Source organism: Dermochelys coriacea, chromosome 2 (assembly GCF_009764565.3).
Source record: "Dermochelys coriacea isolate rDerCor1 chromosome 2, rDerCor1.pri.v4, whole genome shotgun sequence".
In the NCBI taxonomy this organism is placed as follows: domain Eukaryota; kingdom Metazoa; phylum Chordata; order Testudines; family Dermochelyidae; genus Dermochelys; species Dermochelys coriacea.
This window is the reverse complement of record NC_050069.1, coordinates 195,381,116-195,402,396: the sequence shown is the minus strand read 5'-3', so window position 1 is coordinate 195,402,396 and position 21,281 is coordinate 195,381,116. Positions and strand designations below refer to the sequence as shown.

Below are 21,281 nucleotides of genomic sequence, written 5' to 3'. Positions count from 1 at the left end.
CAATTCACTTGTAATCAGTCAGCTGCAGTTTATCCTTCTATATTTAGAAAATGAACTGCTGTCAAATCTAAATGATCTGTGAAGACCCATTCTTTATGCACCCCAATTGAAAAAAATATTTTGCTGGATATTGAGCTCTTTAGGGTAGAAACCATGCCTTTTTCTTTATTTTGAAAAGGGGCATGAGTGTCGTATCTAAATATTTAATAATACCGCAGTGTTATCCAAGGTCTTGTCTACACTGCCCCACAGTGTGATCTGCAGAGCTCACCAAAGTGGTGCACGCTAACTGCCCTGTGTGAATGCTGCTGGAGGGAGCTAAAAGGTAGCTAGTTCACATTAATGTAGCCTTTCAAACGGCCCCGGATTCTGGGAAACAGGGAGTCTGGTCTGGGAGGTCTCTCTGGTGGGAGGAGAAGGGGGGAAAAGAGTCCCACCCAGTCTCAGCCCGGGCCGGCCATTGGAGATGGGTAAAAAAGCAGTAATTGAAGCTGTCAGTGACAAATCAGATTAGAGGCAGCAGCTCCTCCTGGGGCTCCAGCCCCTGGGCCCCCTCCCTGCTATACTCAGCTCTCTATTTCCCAGAACCCTGGGCTGCCATCTCCTCCTTTTCTGAGCCTGCTCTGAAGGAGAGACAGTGACTTGGCAAGGACATTCAAGTGAATCTATATTGGTGTCTACGGCTGGGGTGGGAGGCTGATGCACACACCCCCCCTTGATGCAGAGGTGCAACAAGACCTTCTGAAGTAGCTGGGACATGTCATGCCCTGACGCATGTCATGCCTCATGAGGAAGACAAGGTCCCTGTCTCCAAAAAAGCTTATAATCTAAGGCAAGTGACTTTTTATGGCCCTTTGGGTGGATGCTTAAAATACTATATATGATTGGGAGTGACTTTGTGTTGTGTGTAGAATTATTAATTTTCTAAAAGGGGCTGTTCCACCAAGAGGACATCCAGCCAAGCGACACCCCCCCCATTGCAGAAAGCTCTGTGGCACCCCCCCGCCCCTAGCAAAAATAGTTGCTTCAGGATTTTGATGCATGCTGAATGCTGATTGGCTGGTGAGGAGGGACTGACTTACAGTAATTTTTGTACTGTGAAGTACTTGTGTTTAAATTTCACATTTAACACTAGACTGATTTGTATGAGACTTAGAGCAGAAGGTGGATAGGCTGAGCAATTGCATCACTGTAGCTGATTAGGAAGATATCTCAACGTCATATATTTGACTCTGGAATTCTCTGACACTACTCCAAAAGAAGTGTAAATTAAATGTATCCTTCAAATTCCACAAGGAAAATGTATTAAATCTATTTTATCACCTGGTTTTTACTGTACTTAGTTTAATTCCTGAAAACTTTTTTCCAAGATTATGACTTCATCAAGCTCTACACCAAGGGTGGTCAACCTGTGGCTCCGGAGCCACATGTGGCTCTTCAGAAGTTAATATGCGGCTCCTTGTATAGGCACCGACTCTGGGGCTGAAGCCACAGGCGCCAACTTTCCAATGTGCCAGGGTGTGTTCGCTGCTCAAGCCCTGGCTCTGCCACAGGCCCTGCCCCCACTCCACCCCTTCCCACCCCCTCCCCTTGAGCCTGAAGTGCCCTCGCTCCTCTTCTTCCCCCCCCCCCCCAGCCTCCTGCGCACCACAAAACAGCTGATCAGGAGGTGGCGGAGGGAGGCGATGATCGATGGGGCTGCCAATGGGCAGGAGGCACTGGGAGTGGGGTCAGGGAGCTGATTTGGGGGAGGGGAGGCTGCTGACTTATTACTGTGGCTCTTTGACAATGTACATTGGTAAATTTCTGGCTCCTTTTCTGGCTGAGGTTGGCCACCCCTTCTCTAGACTGATCTCTGGTTCATTTATCCAGTATGGGCAGTCTTCCATCCTCATTTTCTTATGGGAGATTATATATAATCTCGTACTCCCATGAGGAAATGTGGATGAAAGACTGCCCATATTGGAGAGATCCAGTTCCACAGAGGGACTTAGGCATTTCAGTGCTTAGCGTCATAGCACCTAACTTTCCGGCACCTAAAAAATCACAGGAACAAAACTGTGATCCACAAGCCTGAGTTAGGCACGTAGGCTCCCTATACGCTGAATGGGGCAAGATAGGGTGCCTTAGAATGCAATCCCCAAAAACCAGCACTGTAGGTGGGGAGCCATCTAAGCTACCCAATCGGAGATGCCAGACAGAGGGGTGTATTCTAAGTCCTGATCCTCTCATGAAATCACCTAAGGGCTACGGGAGGTGCTTGTTCCTGCTTAGCGATCCACAGACGGGAACCTGTCGCCTCGAGTCAGGTGGCTTAGGTGCTTAAAATTGTGGGAATGTGGCCTTGCTCTGTTGTATCTAGGTGGTGGGTTTTGGTTTTTGTTTTTTTGTTTTTATCTACATACAGTAAGAATCATATATACATGTAAACTGCCACTTGTATATTACACATATTCTAAGAATTGGCTCTGAATTTGCTTTAACAATAATTCCAGTGTTTAAAGGGGTGTTTTCTTTTAACAGTGGAAAGAAAAACTGTCACTCTTTCACTGCTATACTAAAATGTTCCAAAATCTTTTTTTAAGAGCAGTGATTGTGCTCCCTCTAGTGACCAAACATGAAGTTGTTTTTATGTTACATACAATACCAATAGGATAGTGGGAATTGGATTCAAAAATCCTTCTTGGAGAAGCTATTTAAATAGTGTTTCTGAGGAGAAAACACATCTGACTTATATTATGGCTTTGCAGGAAAAACTGTTATAAAATATCTGGCACACCTAACACACACCTGCCTCTCCCCACCACCCAAATATCACCAGTACCCCTTAAATACAGAACGAAGGTGTTTTGTTTTGGGGGGGGATGGAGCTTAGAGGCAACATCCTACAAAATTGTATTTGTGGTACAATACACATGGTGTGTACCAATGTCTGACACATTATGTTAACACTGATAGGAAATCTACTCTTAAATCAGATCAAAAACTCCCTGTTGGATACAGGTGGTGTGGGATGTTTAGCACCAAATAAGGGGAGTCCCTGAAAATACAGAATTGGTGGTCACCCTGGCCTACAGGGATCTTTCCTCACCACATAGTGGCCCAATGGACTTCAGACTCTCTCTAGTCCACCCTCCCCAAAGGCCAGAAACATGGACCGAGGGTGCCACAGGGCAACCAAGATGAGCTGTCATGCTCTCTTCCCAAAGGGAAGATGAGGAGTTACCAGGACTTCCCTCTTTCCCAGGCTCCTTCCCCAGGGCTGCAGGAAGGGGCGTTGGAGAGGCAGATTAGCTTCAGCTGATGAGGTGGTATCAGGCCCCTGCTCTGTCTCAGCTGGCAGATTTCATCTCAGGAAAGAGATCTGGTGCCTCATTTCCTCCCTGCTAGATTCAGGCCATGTCTAGGTTTCCTGCATGTGTGCAGCTGCAGGAAATCACTCTTCCACCAAATGATCAGACCGGCTGGTACCACTTTCAGGTTCTTTCTATTGTCCCCTCTGTCCATATTAGTGCCAACCCTGTATGTACCCCCCCAATGCACCTGCACGTGGGAGCCCTTAAAGAATCCCGTGGATGCATTTCTGGGATGGAAAAATGTGATTAGTTTCAGGCAAATGTGCCATGCTTCCCATTTTATGAAAATGGGTGAAACCTGGACTTTTCCCCATTAGTTCTGCTATGATGAGTAGGGGAGGGTTTTGGGGGTGGAGAGGGGTTGTTGGAGGGGGGGTGTTGTTTGAACAGCAATTTTAAATTCTATTCTGAGCCAACAAGTGAATGCAAAAGGGAAATGACATCCGTTTTAGTGAGGCAGACAAGGTGGGTGAGATAGTGGACCAACTTCTGTTGATGGAAAAGAGAAGCTTTTGAGCTTCACAGAGGTCTTCAGGACTCTTCCACCAACAGAACTTTGGTCCAGTAAATGATATTACCTCTCCTACTTTGTCTTTCTCCTATCTTGGGACCAACATGGCTACAACACTACAAACAATGGAAGAGATGAGTTTTAAAGAGGAGCATTACAGCTTTTGTAAAGTGGGCCTCATAGGGCAGTTTGAGGGTGGTAGATTCACGTAATCCACTTCTTGCTTTTTAGTAACAGTTTGCTGTTGTGACTGAGTGCACACACATGCGCTCTCTCTCTCTCTCGTACAAATTCAGTCTCATATTTCCTGTATAGCTGTAAATAGTCAGATTTAGCTATCCAAGTTCTAACTCGTACATACTTTTGTCCTTGATGGCATCCATGACACACGACTAGCTGCTTGTTACACCAACAGTGCTACAAAACTTTCATTTAAAAAGTGGGTCAAAATCTTCATACTGAGGTGCCTAAAGTGGTCTGATTTATTGAGGTGCTGAGCACCTCAACTCTTGTTGACTTCAGCAGGCGCTGCAGGTACAGAAAATCAGGGCACTTATTTAGGGATAGGTACATAGGTGCCTAATTTTAGGGACCCAAGTTTGAAAATGTTGGCCTTGTTACGAAGTCATTTCCTCCTTATGGTGTCTGCCTGCTACTTAAACATACAGTATTAATATATTTTATGTGTTTAATGCATGCAAGTAATGGAGGTACCTAATCAGGGAACAGCCAAACTATCACAACATTGAGATCCTAGGTCAAATCCTAGACCTGAATGCACACTGAGGAAAAATTACCTACCCATGTGATGTATTGCAGAGCAAAATCACTACATCTTATTAGAACTGGCAAAACAAGAGCAAACTCAAAAGACTTACCCTTTACAGCCCATAGCTTCTCTCGCTGGCTCACACATGCATTGATTTCTTCTGTTCTTCTCTTGCCAACCTTTTTTCAGAATTCTTTTTGCGGCAGGATTTCAGAGTTATCGTATAATTATAAATAAGCGTGCTATTCTATATTCTTAACTTCTAAATTTAAAGCAAATATTTAGCCAATGTTACACTCAAGAATATCTGGTCATAATTTGCTGTGCTCTCAAGTAGAGAGCTTTCAGCCTCCTGTGTCTCAGTGCATCTGACGTAGTTCAGACAGTCATATATTGCATACACACTGGATTAAGCAACCTGAAAATGTCTGATAGATGCCTTGGTTGCTATTCTCTTCTTTATGATATTATGCATCTATCAGTTGTTGGTGAAATTCTGTACCCTTGACATACGAGAGAGCATTTGAGGGTAGTCCAGCTCTCCCCAGCTGAGATTTGTTATCTAGTCAGCAGGAGGAATTACAAAAGCAAAGCATTCTGTGCTTTAGCAGATGCATAAGTGCAGCCAGTTTCTAACCAATTGACTGAAAGAACAAGTGCCCCAATGTCGGGGCCAAACTGAATATTATGAGACAGGCTCGCATCATTGCGGAAATTCTTAACTACTTAGAATGCTGAGCTCAACATGAAGACGGGTAACAATGAAAGGACTTGTTCTAGTCTCTATCCTAGATGTCTGTTGTTTTGACTTCTTAGATGTTTTGCTAGATGCTGACTGGCACTATGAACTCAACCAATCTACATCTGCAGTAAACCAATTTGCTGCATTGCTTAACTAAATAGAGTTATGGTTCCCAGTGTGAATCAGTGACCATGAAATGGTCTGACCTTTTCAGTTCTAATCTAGATATCTGAAATACTCTTTCAGTCTGTCAGCTCCTATAATATACAATAACTGTCTCCTGATCCAACTAAAGATGTCAAAAATACTCTAATACATTAATTATTGTCTTTCTGATTAATATGAACAAATAACCTTTTAGAGTGTATATCTTACAAGTTTCTTGGAATAATATCTGTTCTGCATCTTAATTACTACTTTAAAAAATTGCTTTACCGCTGATGTGGACAAGCAAAAGAATAACAATAAAATAAATTCAAAATCCATGCTTTGAAATGCATGTCAAACAAGTATTAAAATGCAATTGTTCCTGAGAGAAGTGAGTAATATCTATTAAAAATCTGCTGGGAAAAACAGTGATCAGCCAAAAAAGAATACAAACTAGCTAATATGGTTTGCTAGGTGCATTTTGTGATTGCACAAGATTAACATCCTCCATAACCTGAAAAGTTCTTTTTAAATTTATTTTTTGTTTTGTTTTTAACAATGGCACTAATGATTTTATGTAGAAAATGGGGGTCCCATTATTGGTCATCCTATGTATGTTGAATTAGGCCTTAAGAAAATTTTCCTAAGAAACAAAAATATGCAAAAAGCAGTAGAACCCAGATCCATAAAGGGACTTGGACATTAAGATGCTGAGCATCATGGTGCCTAGAAAATCACAAGAACACTGTGATCCACAAAGCCAGTTATATGCCTAGGCTGCTGTACAAAGAATCAAGAGAGGTAAGCACCTGAGAACAAGATCTGTAAAACCAGGACGTTTGTCAGAGAGCTGCCTAAGCTAGCCAAAAAAAGACACTGATGAGAGCGGGATGTGCTAAGCTTCATCCCTCTCAGAGATGGAAGCTGGTTGGCTGGGGCCCCCGGGCACAGAAATGGGTGCCACTCCCTACCTCCCTCCCCCTGTGGGGGCTGTCCCGGGCAGCAGTGTGCATGCCCAGAGGCAAAAGCACAGGCATCTATAGGGTTAGGCAGCTGCTGAGGTGGCATTTTGCAGATCACAGTGATGCCTAAAAGGTGGAATATAAGTGCTTTAAAAGGAGACTTAAGAACAATCATGGATCACACCTTAAATGCCGAAGTGCCTATTTTAAAAGCTGTCAAAAACTAACACACTTTTGGCAAGTAGATGATGCTGTACTCTTATCAGGTTTTTTTTGTCTCTTCCTCAATGTTTTTGGTCTTGCTATGTTGCCAGTAATTAGGCCCATGTTAAAATGGGGTTCAGACAATTACTTGTTAAACCTATATCCCAATTATTTATTGATATATCTTTTTTACAGGTAATAAATTTGGAATAAAGTGATGACTAGACAAAATAAAAATAAATTTTGTATCCCAAGAAAGAAGCTTATAATTCAATTTAATTGACTAAACAAATTTTTAAAGTGGTTGCTGTATTAGCATTTGATTGTTGGTATTAATGTAATCAACCAGTAGTTTGTCCAACTTGAGGCATTAGATAACTGAGTTGTTGCGGCTTATAGAATGTTGTCAGACCTAGAAGTACAGTGAACTACCTGAAACCTTGATATTCAGCTGGTAACGTTTATAAAAGGATATTGATACAGATCTAGAACGATTCTGTTAGTGTTGCTTGAAATGCTTGTTGGGCAATGCTGACCTCCAGTGGTAGCTGAGGCTAATCACAGGTTGTTATCTTTCTTAGAGATATATTCCAGGATTGAGTACAGTACTTATTTAAAAGTGACAATGAGAATTCAACTGTTATTAATCAAGCATGATTCCTTCTATCTTTTCAAATAGTAAGTACAAAAAATTTATATAAAACACTGCAAGAATACATGGTGTATATAGATTAGACTACAGTACAAAGAAACAAGATGGCAGACTGCAGGAATGAGTTTAGTTTGGATGATGATTTGGAGGATAAACTGAGGTCATCTAATGTTTTCAGAACTAGTAGAATTTGCCCTATTGACCCTCAAAACACGGGGTCTATGTAAATTATAGTGGCCTTTTGTACAATTTTATCCTTATTTACCTTATGACCTACAGGATGTTGAGAAATTTAATACAAGTGATTTTTATGGACTCAATCCTGTACCACTGAAGTCAGTGGGAGAGTGGCCACTTAACTGCATTGGAGCAGGAACAAACCTGATGGAAGTGAAACTGTGGCAAAACTTATCTGATTCTTCTGCATTTTTCCCAATTGTATAAACATGCAGTAGGCAGGAGAACCGTCATCTTGTTCCGTTTCTCCCTATTAGGTGACTTGCACTGGCGTCTAAGTGGTGTGGAACAGGGAAGATATCAAAATTCTTTTAAATATAAGAAATTTAGGTCCAGATTCTGGCCCTGCTGAAATCAATTATTTACCATTGTGAAGAACTTAAAATTATATTCTCTATAATTGATGTTTTTATAATTTTATGGGCAACTTGCAAAAATGTATAAATGGAAGAAATTTCAATATGAGAAATTTCACTGATAATGCTACTGTAACAAAACTTATACTGGTGCACTATAGCTAATAAGCTAGTGTTCAAACACAGTTACTAACATTCACCGTAATGCTGTCTCCCATTATTTCTGTGCAGGAATGTCTGTCTGTCTCCTTTTCCCTATTCTGGCAAATATCCTACAACAGCCTACTTAGGTTTTAGTCTCTTTACTTCCATAAAATATCTGAGAATTTTACTCCTTTCCATTATTTTAATTATTGCCAGGAGTGACTTCAATTATGTTCCATTTCTCTGCCTCTTCCACTCTCTCCTCTCCCCATCCTCCAATGTTATTGAAAGGAGCAATTCAGAAAGAAATGAACCATCTCTTTGATAACTACAAAATCACATTAACTCATGCTTTCTTTAAAGCATGTTTGTGCCCATATTTCTACTACACAACATCCAGTTCAATACATCTTAATTAGAACTTTTTATTGTTGCATAAAAGAGAAGGTCAATGCCTTTTCCACTGTATCGTGTTGACTCAATGGTCCTTAGGGATGTTTGCTTGAAAACCCCATTTCTAAACGTGGATGGGGTGTATGTGTTCCTGTTCTAAATCTATGACATTTTTTCCCTCTACAATCTTTACAGGTGCTAGGGCTGCTGGTATGGACACTGATTGCTGGAACAGAGTATTTCTTGTATCCTGCCTTTGGCTGGGTGATGTTTGTAGCCGTATTTTACTGGGTTCTTACTGTCTTCTTTTTAATCATCTACATGACAATGACCTACACTAGGATTCCCCAGGTGCCATGGACCACGGTGGTAAGTATGCACAATTTTTGTTGTTGCTGCATTTTTTTGTTTTTGTTTTTGTTGTTTGTTGTATACTGGAGGGAGGAAGACATTGATAAACTCTATAATTACTGTTAAGGAACTATAATGTGCTTTAACACCTCCTATTTTATTTATAACTAACATCTGTCTATGTTCCTGACACTGGCTGTTGTCACATAATTCATCTAAAGCTTGGTCTACTGCAAACCCCCTTTTTCCCATACCCAGACTAGGTAGGGTGTACCCTGGAGAGCCTTCTGTCTTAATTTTCATTTCCATTCCTAGAGTGCAACACCCACTTTCTCACTCAAAAGAGCAAAGAGCAAATTCACTCTGAAGTTATTGCTAATCTTATTATGTGGACTAACCCGCAGGAATATCAATATTGTGTACTACAGTGTCAGGCTTTATTTGCCTAACCATCGCACTTCCTTTTACTCATTTCCTTTGGACTTTCATTTTGGTCATTGGTCTATCCAATGTCTTATTTTCCAATAATGGAACTGTGTACCTGTTCCACATGCTAATACAATGTGGCTTTTTGTCGCCCTGTAGTGGTTAGACTGCATATGAAATTTTGACTCTTATGGCCTCTGAGCTAATGGACCTGGCTCTGTAGGTAAGCAATGAAGGACCCTTGTTGAATCGTCTACAGGGCTTGAACCTAGAACCTCTGGATCCAAAAGCCTGAGTCTGTACTTCTTGAGCTAAAGATCAAGTGATGGATTCAGAGGTAGCAGCAGACTCATAAACTTGTATATGGACTAGCCACTAGAGGGGGACATAGTGCTGCAGTGTATTTGTGTGAGCTATTTTAAATTGCATGCTAGTCCAACCTTCTCTCACTAAATCCTTTCTATTAGTAGTTTATCCTGGTCACAGTAAATCGTGGGCCGGTAGCAATTAAAAAAAAAAATCTGAACACTGCTGAAATTCCTGGGTAACTGAAATCCAGATCCTACTCTGAGCAATTCCTAGTAGAAATGGCAGTATGTTTGTTACAGTCAAAACTTCCATGACAAAGACACTTACTTTAAGGAAAACAAAAAAACCTAGAAGCCTTTGTTACCTCAACCAGCCTGCTACTCACTATGACTCCTTCATGAAGTATTATAAATTTATTGTAGTATGTGTCTAATGTATCATTTTTATACTTAAAAATCATTAAATGGTTTAAAACCATTTTATTGTAATATAAAGGATATTTTACTTTCACATGACAAACAACTTGCTATTAATTAAAATATTGTGTGCTATGTCTATTAAAATTTGAAGAGTCAGAGTATTACTTTTTGCCATGACTTTCCAATTTGTTGCCATGAGAAATAGCTTGCTGTAGCAATATTGGTCTGTACAACTAGGATTATGTACAAATAGCTTTTATATTGTCAAGTTTCATTAGCAGCACTTGCCTTTACAATTATAACACCATTACAGTACTGCTATAAAATAATCCAACATTTTAGTATTTTGATGTGTTTAGAGATTTTATTTTTACTTTTTAAATTACATTTGGCACGAATTTAGTCAAGATAAGACAGCTGCCATCAACTTGGATCGTTTTGGTCACTGCCTCCATTAGTTTTATCTATTAGCAACAGAATCAGGCAAGATAGCAGCTTGCAGATCAGCAGAACTGATCTCGCATATGTCAAGTGGTCTACCACCTAGATGTCTTCACTTGTTTATAGAGCCAAGTGTTTCTTGCTGTGAGACATTTTCAACCTGCTTTACAGATAAGATTGTTTAGATGCAGACCAAAATGGCAGCCTACCTCCATGACAGAAGAACTTTAGAGGGAAGAAGGAGGGGCGGGGGGCAAATGCTTGGATTCCAATTTCTTTTGCACAGTGGTACTAGAAGAGTTTTGTGATATGACCATGCCACTTGTGGTTGGTCAGGAGGAATACAGTACTGGGTCTGCTTCCAGTATAAATTGTTAATGCCTCCCTTTGGGAATGCAAGATGCCAGCATATCTCAAATTAGGTGGGTTTTTGTTTTTCCCTATACTCCAGAAATCCTCTCCTGAGAGGATTGTTAGCCCAAAGACTCATTTATTGTATGCAGTGTCCAAACTTAAATATTGATTCCTATTTCAGAAATTAATTCATTGTAGGGTAAGTACATCACCTAACCATATAAGATGCAGTTACTTTACTGCAAATTAACGTAGACACCTGCTCCAAAATTGTCATCTGTGCATGCATGCGTTCGTTTGTTCTTCACCAAGAATAACGAATGGAAGACTTTAAACTGTGGTAAATTTGGATTTAAGAAGCAGGTGGTAATTTTAACATGGAACCTTTTGTTTTGGATAATACTTTGGCAATAGGTAAACTAGATAGTAAACTAAATTTGCATTCAGCTCCATTCTTCCCAATAACATTATCTCCCAAAGCAACACTTTACAAAAATAATGTTCTTCCTTCCTTTATACATGACAAGATATTGCAGGGATTTGCAGCTTTCTAGGATAATTGTGTCTCTTTGGAGGAAAAACAAAAAACTAACACACCAGCTTTGAAGACTTGGAAATAAAGGGCCACTACATGAAATTCCACCTAAACCCGATGACCCATGGGAACCAGTCATTAAGTTGGTACCTTGATAACCATCTGGTACCATGAAAGCATCTGAATAAGACTAGCATTAAAACAAAGAAGATTAAATGTTTTACACATTTTAATTATATCCTGACTAATTACATTAATTTAATCCTAAATCCTGGGCCCCAGGGCTCCACCTGAGTGGCCAGGGCTGGCCTCTCTGCTTAAGTGTGTGGATAAGGGCTTCTTCTCCATCACCCCATGGAATGGCAGCAGACCTTTCGCAGCTGTGACTTGTACTGCGATTTTGAGGCTGCAGTAGCTTTTGTGAATTCTGCCAGGGTCAATGACTGGTAAATTCAGTAGTCTCTGCCCCCTCCCTAGCCCCTATGACAACATACAGGAATCTGCAATGGAGTTGGGCTCCACAGTGTGCAGTACATGCAATATTGTGCTCACACAGTCAGCCAGCCATTGGAGCCACACCAGATATATCTGGGGACATCATTGGCTGTGGTTGAGGGGACAGGATGTTCACAATAACATCTTAAAATGCAAATGTACGGCCTAAAAGTCAATGGGAGTTGGGTGCACTCGGGATTGGTTCTGAAAAGACTGGTTGGAACTCCTGCTGCTGTGAATTTACATAGCCTACATCATAAGAATTCCAATCCAATGTATAATCAGTTCATTAGAAGGACAATATATAGATTTTAAAAGGGCAGGTTCATTAGCCTTGTGCAAGTAGTGTTTTCTTACAGGGCTTAACTTCCTGTAGTAGTGATCTTGAAATACTGAGTCCTTAAATGATGACAAATTTAAAACCACTCCCTCTTTGTTTTTGTTTTCCTCTCGATCTGGAGTAACTTCCCCTGTTTTAGGTTTCAGAGTAGCAGCTGTATTAGTCTATATCCGCAAAAAGAAAAGGAGTACTTGTGGCACATCTCTTGCTCTGTGAATTGGAAGTTACTGTTGGCTCTTTGGGTAGAGCAAAGTAGCACACTTTGTTTTTAGGACGAGGAAGTGCCTAGGCTGCTACTTTTCTAAAATCTAGCTAGCCAGTCTAGGAGCATGAGGAGGAGTGCAGCCCAAAAGGGATCTCCCTTCTGTCACAGGAAATGGGGCCAGAGTGCATGATAGGAAACTTCATCTTGGAAGAGTGAGTCCCTTCCCCTCTTGACCTCCCCAAAAATGGAGGAGCATAAAACTGCAAGCATTCTGACTGTGGTTAATTCATATGCAGAACTTTCTTCATGTTTAGAAACTTAATCAAGTGGTTTCAAAGTAGCAGCCATGTTAGTCTGTATTCGCAAAAAAGAAAAGGAGTACTTGTGGCACCTTAGAGACTAACAAATTTATTTGAGCATAAGCTTTCGTGAGCTACAGCTCACTTCATCAGATGAAGTGAGCTGTAGCTCACGAAAGCTTATGCTCAAATAAATTTGTTAGTCTCTAAGGTGCCACAAGTACTCCTTTTCTTTTTTTAATCAAGTGGCTTTTCTTTAATGTTCGTTTTGTGTGTGTGTGTGTGCGTGTGTGTGTGTGTATTGGTATTTGTATTTCCATTGCCTAAAATATTGATATAATAAGGCCTAATTCTGCCTTCATTTTCACTCTTGGAAATCCACGGACTACACTGTCTTTAATGGTAATACATCCAGAGTAACATGAAAAGGAAAGCAGAATTTGGCTCAATAGTTGTATTAAAGTACATAAAACTTGGCTGTGTTCTTACTAATATCCAGTGTTACAAGGTGAAACAATTAAGATTACATTCATATGTCTTTTATATTATATTTCATGAGCAGCACTTGCCATTATAGTTATAACACTGTTGGATTATTTTAATTACAGCAGTAGTAAGGATAATTGGGAATGTGAATTGTATTTCAGTTACATGGTGTGGGGGTGCTCACAGGAGAGGCCAACTTCTCCTCACAGTGGCATCAGTGCATCCCCCCTGAATTCAGTAGGGTTTTCAGATATAACTGAGAGGAGTTTTCCCTGTAGTTGTCAAGCATGGCAAGTAGAAGTATGTACTCGATGATCAAATGTTTTTTAATCTTCTTCTTTTCTTTCCCCCCCCCCCCCCCTTTCCTGGCCTAGGGTCTATGCTTTAATGGAAGTGCCTTTATTTTGTACCTCATTGCTGCCATTGTAGATGCATCTTCAGTTACCAATGAGCAGAACAGCCACAATTACAACAGCTGGGCAGCTTCTTCAGTGAGTTATTTTAAAAAATTAATTGAACACTAATATATTCCATGTATGAAAATAGTACATCGAGAATGGAATTTTGAAAAGTGTGCGCTGAAATGGGAATATCCTATTTTAGGTTTTGTAAATCTACAGAATGGTGATGTTGCATTGTGCACAGTAATTCAGAGGAAGATGATATGAAAATTTAGACCATTAGTTAACTTACATAAGTGACTAGTGATTTTGAGTGCCTCCGTTTTTTGGGTACCCAACTTAAAGATGCCTTCAAATGGCCTGATTTTAGAGAAAGGGTGTTCAGCATGTTCTGAAAATCAGATCTCTTCAAAGTGATCTAAGGCAGGTACCCAAAATCACTGGTCATTTCTGAAATTGTCGGCCAATGTCTTCCTATCTATGTTTGCAAATCCAAAACAGTCAGTGGATTTGGAAGGTCTCCCTGGGCCTGATCCTGAGCCCACTGAAGTCAGTGAGAAGACTATCAATGATTTGGTGAGACTTTAGGTCAGGACCCTTTGGCTGCTATGATGCCCCTAACCCAATTCTTTTATATGGAGCAGCTCCAAATTACAACTACTTTTGTAGGTTTAGTGCAGCTTCAGGTGCCTCTCTAATCTGCTCTATTGTCAGGCAGTCACAATTCCTGTCTTCTGTGTGTGAAGTGTGTTTTTTTTCTTTAAATGCAGGTTTCAGAGTAGCAGCCGTGTTAGTCTGTATTCGCAAAAAGAAAAGGAGTACTTGTGGCACCTTAGAGACTAACAAATTTATTAGAGCATAAGCTTTCGTGAGCATCCGATGAAGTGAGCTGTAGCTCACGAAAGTTTATGCTCTAATAAATTTTAGTCTCTAAGGTGGCACAAGTACTCCTTTTCTTTTTTCTTTAAATGCAGTGATCAAAATAGAGACTTTGACACCAGCTCTACTATGCTCTTGCCACTGGAGGGCGATGGGCAGTACATAATGGAGGCTGGGGGAGGCTAAGCTTCCCTAAACCTCGCACCACTGGAGAGGGAGGACTGTGACACATTATCACACGCAGGGCTTGCCCAGGGGCCCCCTGACAATTTGGAGCCTCTGGAAAAATTCCACACACACACACACACACACACACACACCAGTTGCCTTGGGGCACGGAGCTTTTCCAGTCTTTGTGCCAAAGTGGAGGGGGCAAGGGGTGGAAAGGAGTGAGCAGGACCTCGGGGGGGGGGGGGGGGAAGAGGCGGAGTGGGGCAGATTGGGGCAGGGCCCCAGGGAAGGGGTGAAATGGGGTGGGGCCATGGGTGGAAGGGGCAGAAGGCGGTAGGGGCTCCGGGCTCAGAGCTCTGGCCAGTGCTGAGAGCTTGACCCAGCTGGGGCTGAGCTCTCAGCCCCCACCTGTGGCCCTGAACAAGGTCTCAGGCCCCCTACCCCCCCCCGGGGGGGGCTGAGAGCAGCAAGCGGGGATGGGGGTTTCAGCAAAAGAGGCAGGGCCACAGCCGGAAGAGACTAGGCGGGGCTAGCCTCCACAAGGGGAAACTTCACCCACCACCCACGTGGAGGACTTCTTCTCTCTCTACCTGGTGTCTAGTTTTTTATTTCCCTCTTGGCACCTCGTAACTAAAGGCCTGTCACTCAATGGGTGTTGCTTTTGGCAGGAACTTGTTTGCTACTATACAAGTTTCTGTGCTGATTTAGGTTTTTAAGCAGAATGCATTAATGCTCCACAGATCATCTGAGATGTCCTGGGACCTCTTCTGATAGCTTTTAGTACTACTTGCATATAGTGCTGTTTAAATGAACTGTTAAACCTGGATTATTACTCTGAGAGTTTGTTAAACACCCCTCCTTTCCCTGCTTATTCCTAAAAAGAGATTTTAAAGAATTCAATAATAACAAAATCATCTCCACCCAATGTGCTCTCTTAACTAAAAGAAAGCTTTCAAGTTTTTGTTCATAAGCAGTTCAGAAGAGACTCAAAATTTCCCAAAATTAAGAATGCAACAACATTCTCACAGTGTTATATATTAACCATATTTTACACCAGTTCCTACAATTTGGTGCTTCTGATTAAACAAAGTTCACCAACAGATGTTATGGACCTTTTAGCATCATTATACAGGTGTCTAATCTGAGTCCTAACTCTTCTACCCTTATACATGTTCAGTGGTACTTTGCTCCAGTAGAAAGGGTGACCGAATCGGGCCCATGACAACATATAGAACCAGATACATTGTAGGTGTTAACCCTGTTTGGTCGTAAATTTTTATCATTGCTTAACATAAGTTGTCTATTTTAAATAACTTGCAGTTATTTAATACCACCCAGTGCCTTACCATTGGCACTGGGTGGTATTAAAATATATAGAATAGCTGATGTGCAGCTAGTCGAGTAATACATAAAAAGTTTAAAGGAGGAGGGGGGAAAAAGTATACAATGTAAGAAATTGGGAAAAGAACAGTAAAAGCTTGCAAAAGTTAGGTACTGTATTTACAGTAATGGTCTGACTCTGTCACCATATTCACTTTGAGTAGTTCCTTCCTCCATCAATATGGTCTTATTGGAATAATAAAATAAGGTGCTTCTCTTTGTGAGTTAAGTTGGCAGGATCAGATCCTAAATGAGCACCATTTTTATTAATATAAATATTTCTCTTCTATAGAATCCTTTTCATAAAATTAAAATGCTCTAAAAAGATGCTATTTTTTTCTAATACGTTTATTTTTTTCCTCTTCCCTCTCTCTAGTTCTTCGCCTTTGTGGTTACCTTCTGCTACGCAGGAAATGCCTATTTTAGTTTTATATCTTGGAGATCACGGACCTCACAGTAAATATTTTGTTTAAAAAAAAAAAATATGGATATAAAATCTCAGGAGAATTGTACTATTTGACCGAAAGGTTGTGGTTTTGTATACTGTTTTTTGTTAGAATTGATGAGAAAATTATTTAAGATGTAATTAAAATGGATACTTATTTATAATATACTATTGCCTTTAGTGATGACTAACAGATTTTCTCTGTATTGTATGATAAAGTAGTACAAGTAGCAAAATTTCATACTGTCTTTTATCTTTTAAAATTAATATGGTATTTTTCTAGAAATTATATAGCTATAGTAATTAAGCTGTTAATGAAACCTACTCAAATGATGTGCCAATTTTCCAAATTTAACTATTTTTAAATGTCACGGCTGTAATTCCTGATTTAAATGCCACAAAATAAAAAATGAGATTTTGATATTGTCTAATTTTTTGTGTGCATGAAAAACTAAGCACAAGAATGCTTTAAAATAAATGTCCTGATTTTGCATGTATTCAACTTTTTTGTCGGGGAGGGGGGGACACAATTTTTTTTGTTTTAGATGCTATGCAAAACCCTGATCTTCCCAATTTGTGTATTCCATTCCGTCTACAATCATCTTTCTGCTCTCCAGCGAGGAGGGCTGCAATAGAGCCTATTAACTGAGCTCCAAAATTAGCCAGAGAGACTGTTACCTCCAGAAGCTGAGCACATTACCTTTGATAGTGTTCTTGGACCCAACAGGCCTAAGGATCATGAGATGTGAAGCCAAGAACTAGCCTCTTGTTTTTCACTTGGCTAAAGGTTAAACATATTGAGTATATCATCAAAAACCTACTGAAGATGTTGCCTCTTGTTTGCCAATGGGCACTGAATAGAACATAAATCTATCCCATCTGCCACAGGGTCACCTAAATGCTAGTAAATAATATTAATGTGTTTTCTTCAGGGTAATCACCAGAGTGGAGGTGGTAAGCATGAAGAATTTCCTCAGCCTACCACCAGCATCTCAGAGATGTTAATTTGTAAATTAACCTTTTTTACTTTCGGAGTAGCAGCCGTGTTGGTCTGTATTGGCAAAAAGAAAAGGAGTACTTGTGGCACCTTAGAGACTATCAAATTTATTTGAGCATAAGCTTTCGTGAATGCATCCGATGAAGTGAGCTGTAGCTCACGAAAGCTTATGCTCAAATAAATTTGTTAGTTTCTAAGGTGCCACAAGTATTCCTTTTTCTTTTTTACTTTGTATCTCTCATCTTTTACATATCTTTTATATTGGTTAAGTAGAATTGCAAGCGAGTGACTCATAACTGACAAAGCTCTGCTACCATAGCCCCCCAGAGTGCTTTTTGTCAACGTAGCTAATGTTTGTTCAAGGAGGTGGTATTCCTACACTGACAGAAAAACCTCTGCCAGCATAACTATGCGAGTGCAGTCTTCATAATATAGACACGCCCTCTATCCTGATTCACGCCTCTTTAAAGAGCTAGGTTTCCCCAATCTTGTACATCTAGGACTATCATAACGGGTAAATCCCTTCTCCTGCACTTCAGAAATTTTGGATCCTTCCAGTCTTTGAAAATCTAGTTGGCTCAATATTAAGGTTTATTTTTGTCATTAGTATTTTTAGTAAAAATCACAGATAGGACATGGGCAATAAACAGAAATTCACGGAAGCCTGCAACCTGTCCATGACTTTTACTAAAAATATGAGAAGGAGGGGGACTAATAAGTGAAGCTCCAACCCTACCCCAGGCAGCAGCTCCAGACAACAGTCATGGAGGTCCATGAAAGTCATGGAATCTGTGATAAAATCATATCTTTACTCATTATAATTTGTATTAGGGAAATCTGAAGATTAAAGGAACCGAGAACCTGTTTGCATATTTCTCCCCTTTAAATAAGATAACCTCTTACATGTTTCAAGACCCTGTATCCTGCAGTTGGGAAGAATTATCTGCACTCCAATAATTCCGTTCTTGATCACACAGCTGATGTATCTGTTGAGTGGCATAATCCTTCAACATAAGGGAAGCCAAGATATTTAAATACTTGCATTTATTACATATCTGTTTGCACAGTAAAGATCAAATACTGGACTGCACCCTGTGGTGACAATGAAGACAAATGTATAGTTGCTGGCCTATCTACACAGGTCAAAAATTTTATAATTAACATTTTATGCAGTCTTCCGGTGGTCGAATAAGTACCAAACATGTAAAAAATGGTCCAAATGATAAAACCTGTAGATATGCCTTCAAGTGTAGCTAAAATCAAAACCTTGTCAGTGATTTCCCATCGACAGCAATTTCTATAGAAATCTAATAGAAATTCACACTCGGGAGTATATGTGTTCTTTCCCCCCTAATTAAATATGGATGAGAAAATGAGTTTGAATTCTGTCATACAAGTGCTAAAACAGATGTGTTGTGGCTTTAGGTACAGCTGTGCACTCCTAAAGATAGAAATGTAAAAAAAAAAAAAAAAAAAAACCCCTCCCTTCAACCATTATGTAATTAGCTTGTTTAGTAAAATACTTGATGAAGTAGATAAAAATTATTTTTCTCCACTTAGTTTTATATTGCAGATTTTAAAAAACATTCTATTAACGTGTAACAAATTCTCACTGTAAAATATCTAGACTTCTACTCAAGTTAGGTGCTTGTATATTGTGGGATATTGATGTCTATTTATAGTCACTAGGACCCATTTTACAAAAAGCTGTTTCAATACTCCTTCTCATATGTAAAGCATGTGACAAGATGCAAGTAAATCAAATAAAGAAAATTATAATCAGGTGTTTAAACTTAAAACTCAGGACAGTGAGGTTCCACTACCTATGTTTTAGAGTGGGGGATTTGTACCAATCTTCATTGTAAACTGTTGCCTCTGTTCCTGTGCATTCAAAATATGACTACATGCATTACTCAACCAGCCTTACTGTGGTGGTGATACTCTTCTACATGGACTGAGCTCATGGTGGTGGTGCACCAATCACATGTGTACTCCCCAGACTCTTATGGAAAATGAGGGAAAACTATAAAAAGTGAGCCAGTGGTATAGAAATCTCCAGATTCCCTAACAGGAAGAGGAGAAAAGACTCTACTAGAATCTTCTTCCAAAGGAGAAGAGAGAAACACACACCCAAGAGTACTGAACTTGCACTCCGGAGAGAGATGGAGAAGGAAGAAATCCTCTTATAAGTCAGCGAAGAGTGGAAGGGATATTTTCCTCCTGTGTAAACTCTTGACTTTAAGCCATGATCCATGTTGAAGCCCTATTAATGTTGTGAGGTTCTTTCTTCCTCCAGCCATTCAAATCTCTCCAGCTAGTCAAGGAAATCTCTTGAGTGATAGATGTCTTGCAGAATGAGAAACAGAGGGCAAGTGCTATAGTTGTAGTAATTTTTCACATGAGTACTAACAGCCAAAGGAGCCAAAATTTAACAATGTACATTGCCAAAGAGCCATAGTAATACAGCAGCAGCCTCTCAGCACCTCCTACTTACCGGCAGCCTTGCTGTTCAGCGCCTCCCGCTCCTTCCCCATCAGCTGTTTTGTGGCATGCAGGAGGCTCTGGGGGGGAGGGGGAGGAGTGAGGGCATAGTAGGCTTAGGGAGGCAGCAGGAAGGGGTGGAGTGGAGGCAGGGCCTGTAGCAGAGCCAGGGGTTGAGCAGTGAGCACCCCCTGGCATATTGGAAAGTTGGCACCTGTAGCTCCAGCCCTGGAGTTGGTGCCTATACAAGAAGCCTGCTTTGAGCAGGGGGTTGGACTAGATGACCTTCTGGGGTCCCTTCCAACCCTGATATTCTATGATTCTATGATTCTAAGCCGCATATTAACTTCTGAAGAGCTGCCTGTAGCTCCGGAACCACAGGTTGGCCACCCCTGGCATATGCCATGCAGAGAGACTGGCTGTTCCCTTTTCTGGGGTATGTCTGTCGCTCCAAACCAGATAACGCATTATGATGAATCACACAGAAAATATTCAAAAAAGAAAAACAAGCATGTATTTTTAAACATGAGGAAATGTATAGTTTCCTCTTTCTGAGCTTTGCTAGACTTTCTGCATGAATTCATTCCAGATGTGTGGGTGTTACAATGATTTGAGCATTACATTTTATTGGTTTCTGTGACCATTTAACGCTAACCCTTCCATTTTCCAAACTCATTTGTTTTGTGAATAACAATACATGAATCAGAAAGGGTGCTTTTTTGTTAGCATTTAGTCTTCCATGAGAAGTTACAGTATTACCAGAAACTAAGTTTCAAGTTAAAATATTGAGAGCACCCTCACTGCAAGAATATCATTTCAACATATAACAGTGGGCCATGTACACTTGGTGATCCATCTGAAACTTGCCACTGTCCAGTGCACTGTCTTTTGGGAAGTTTTGGCTGTTTGCTGGGACAGAAAAGAGTCATGCATGGCTGACTGGGAGCAAGGGGTCAACTTCCCAGCAGGCAACTTTCTCCATCCCATGTCATCATACATATCCCATAATTGTTGCACCTTTTACAAAAACACAAAACCTTGTGCTGCCCTCTTTGCCGTTCACCATCTCTGACGCTATTGTCAGGAGTGTTGCAAGCACCGGACATGCTCTCCTCCAGTATTTTCAGAGCTGCAAGAAGAACCAAATCAGTGGGGAACATGCTGATTTCATGGAGGTCAGATGTCTGTGGGACATAGCAAAAACCAATTCAAGGTTAGTGGGGGTGTTCATGGAGCAGCTATAGAGGGTAGAACACCACTTTTGCACCTGAGAAACAATCACTGACTTTTGGAGTTCACATAATGCAGGTTTGGGATGACAAGCAGTGGCTGCAGAACTTCTGGATGTGCAAGGCCACATTCTGAGCTTGCCACAGCTCTCCAGCATAGGGACA

General features: G+C 40.6%; 1 protein-coding gene across 1 annotated transcript in view; it reads left to right on the top strand.

Annotated features, from left to right (window-relative positions):
- CMTM8 (CKLF like MARVEL transmembrane domain containing 8) overlaps window positions 1–16,830 on the top strand; it is a 46,785-nt gene extending 29,955 nt beyond the window's left edge. Inside the window, exons 2-4 of the mRNA XM_038391504.2 lie at window positions 8,669–8,842; window positions 13,508–13,624; window positions 16,341–16,830. Coding sequence (XP_038247432.1) covers window positions 8,669–8,842; window positions 13,508–13,624; window positions 16,341–16,424 — 375 coding nt within the window. The 3' untranslated portion in view covers window positions 16,425–16,830. The remainder of the gene's footprint in view (window positions 1–8,668; window positions 8,843–13,507; window positions 13,625–16,340) is intronic.
- The last annotated feature ends 4,451 nt before the right edge of the window (window positions 16,831–21,281 follow it).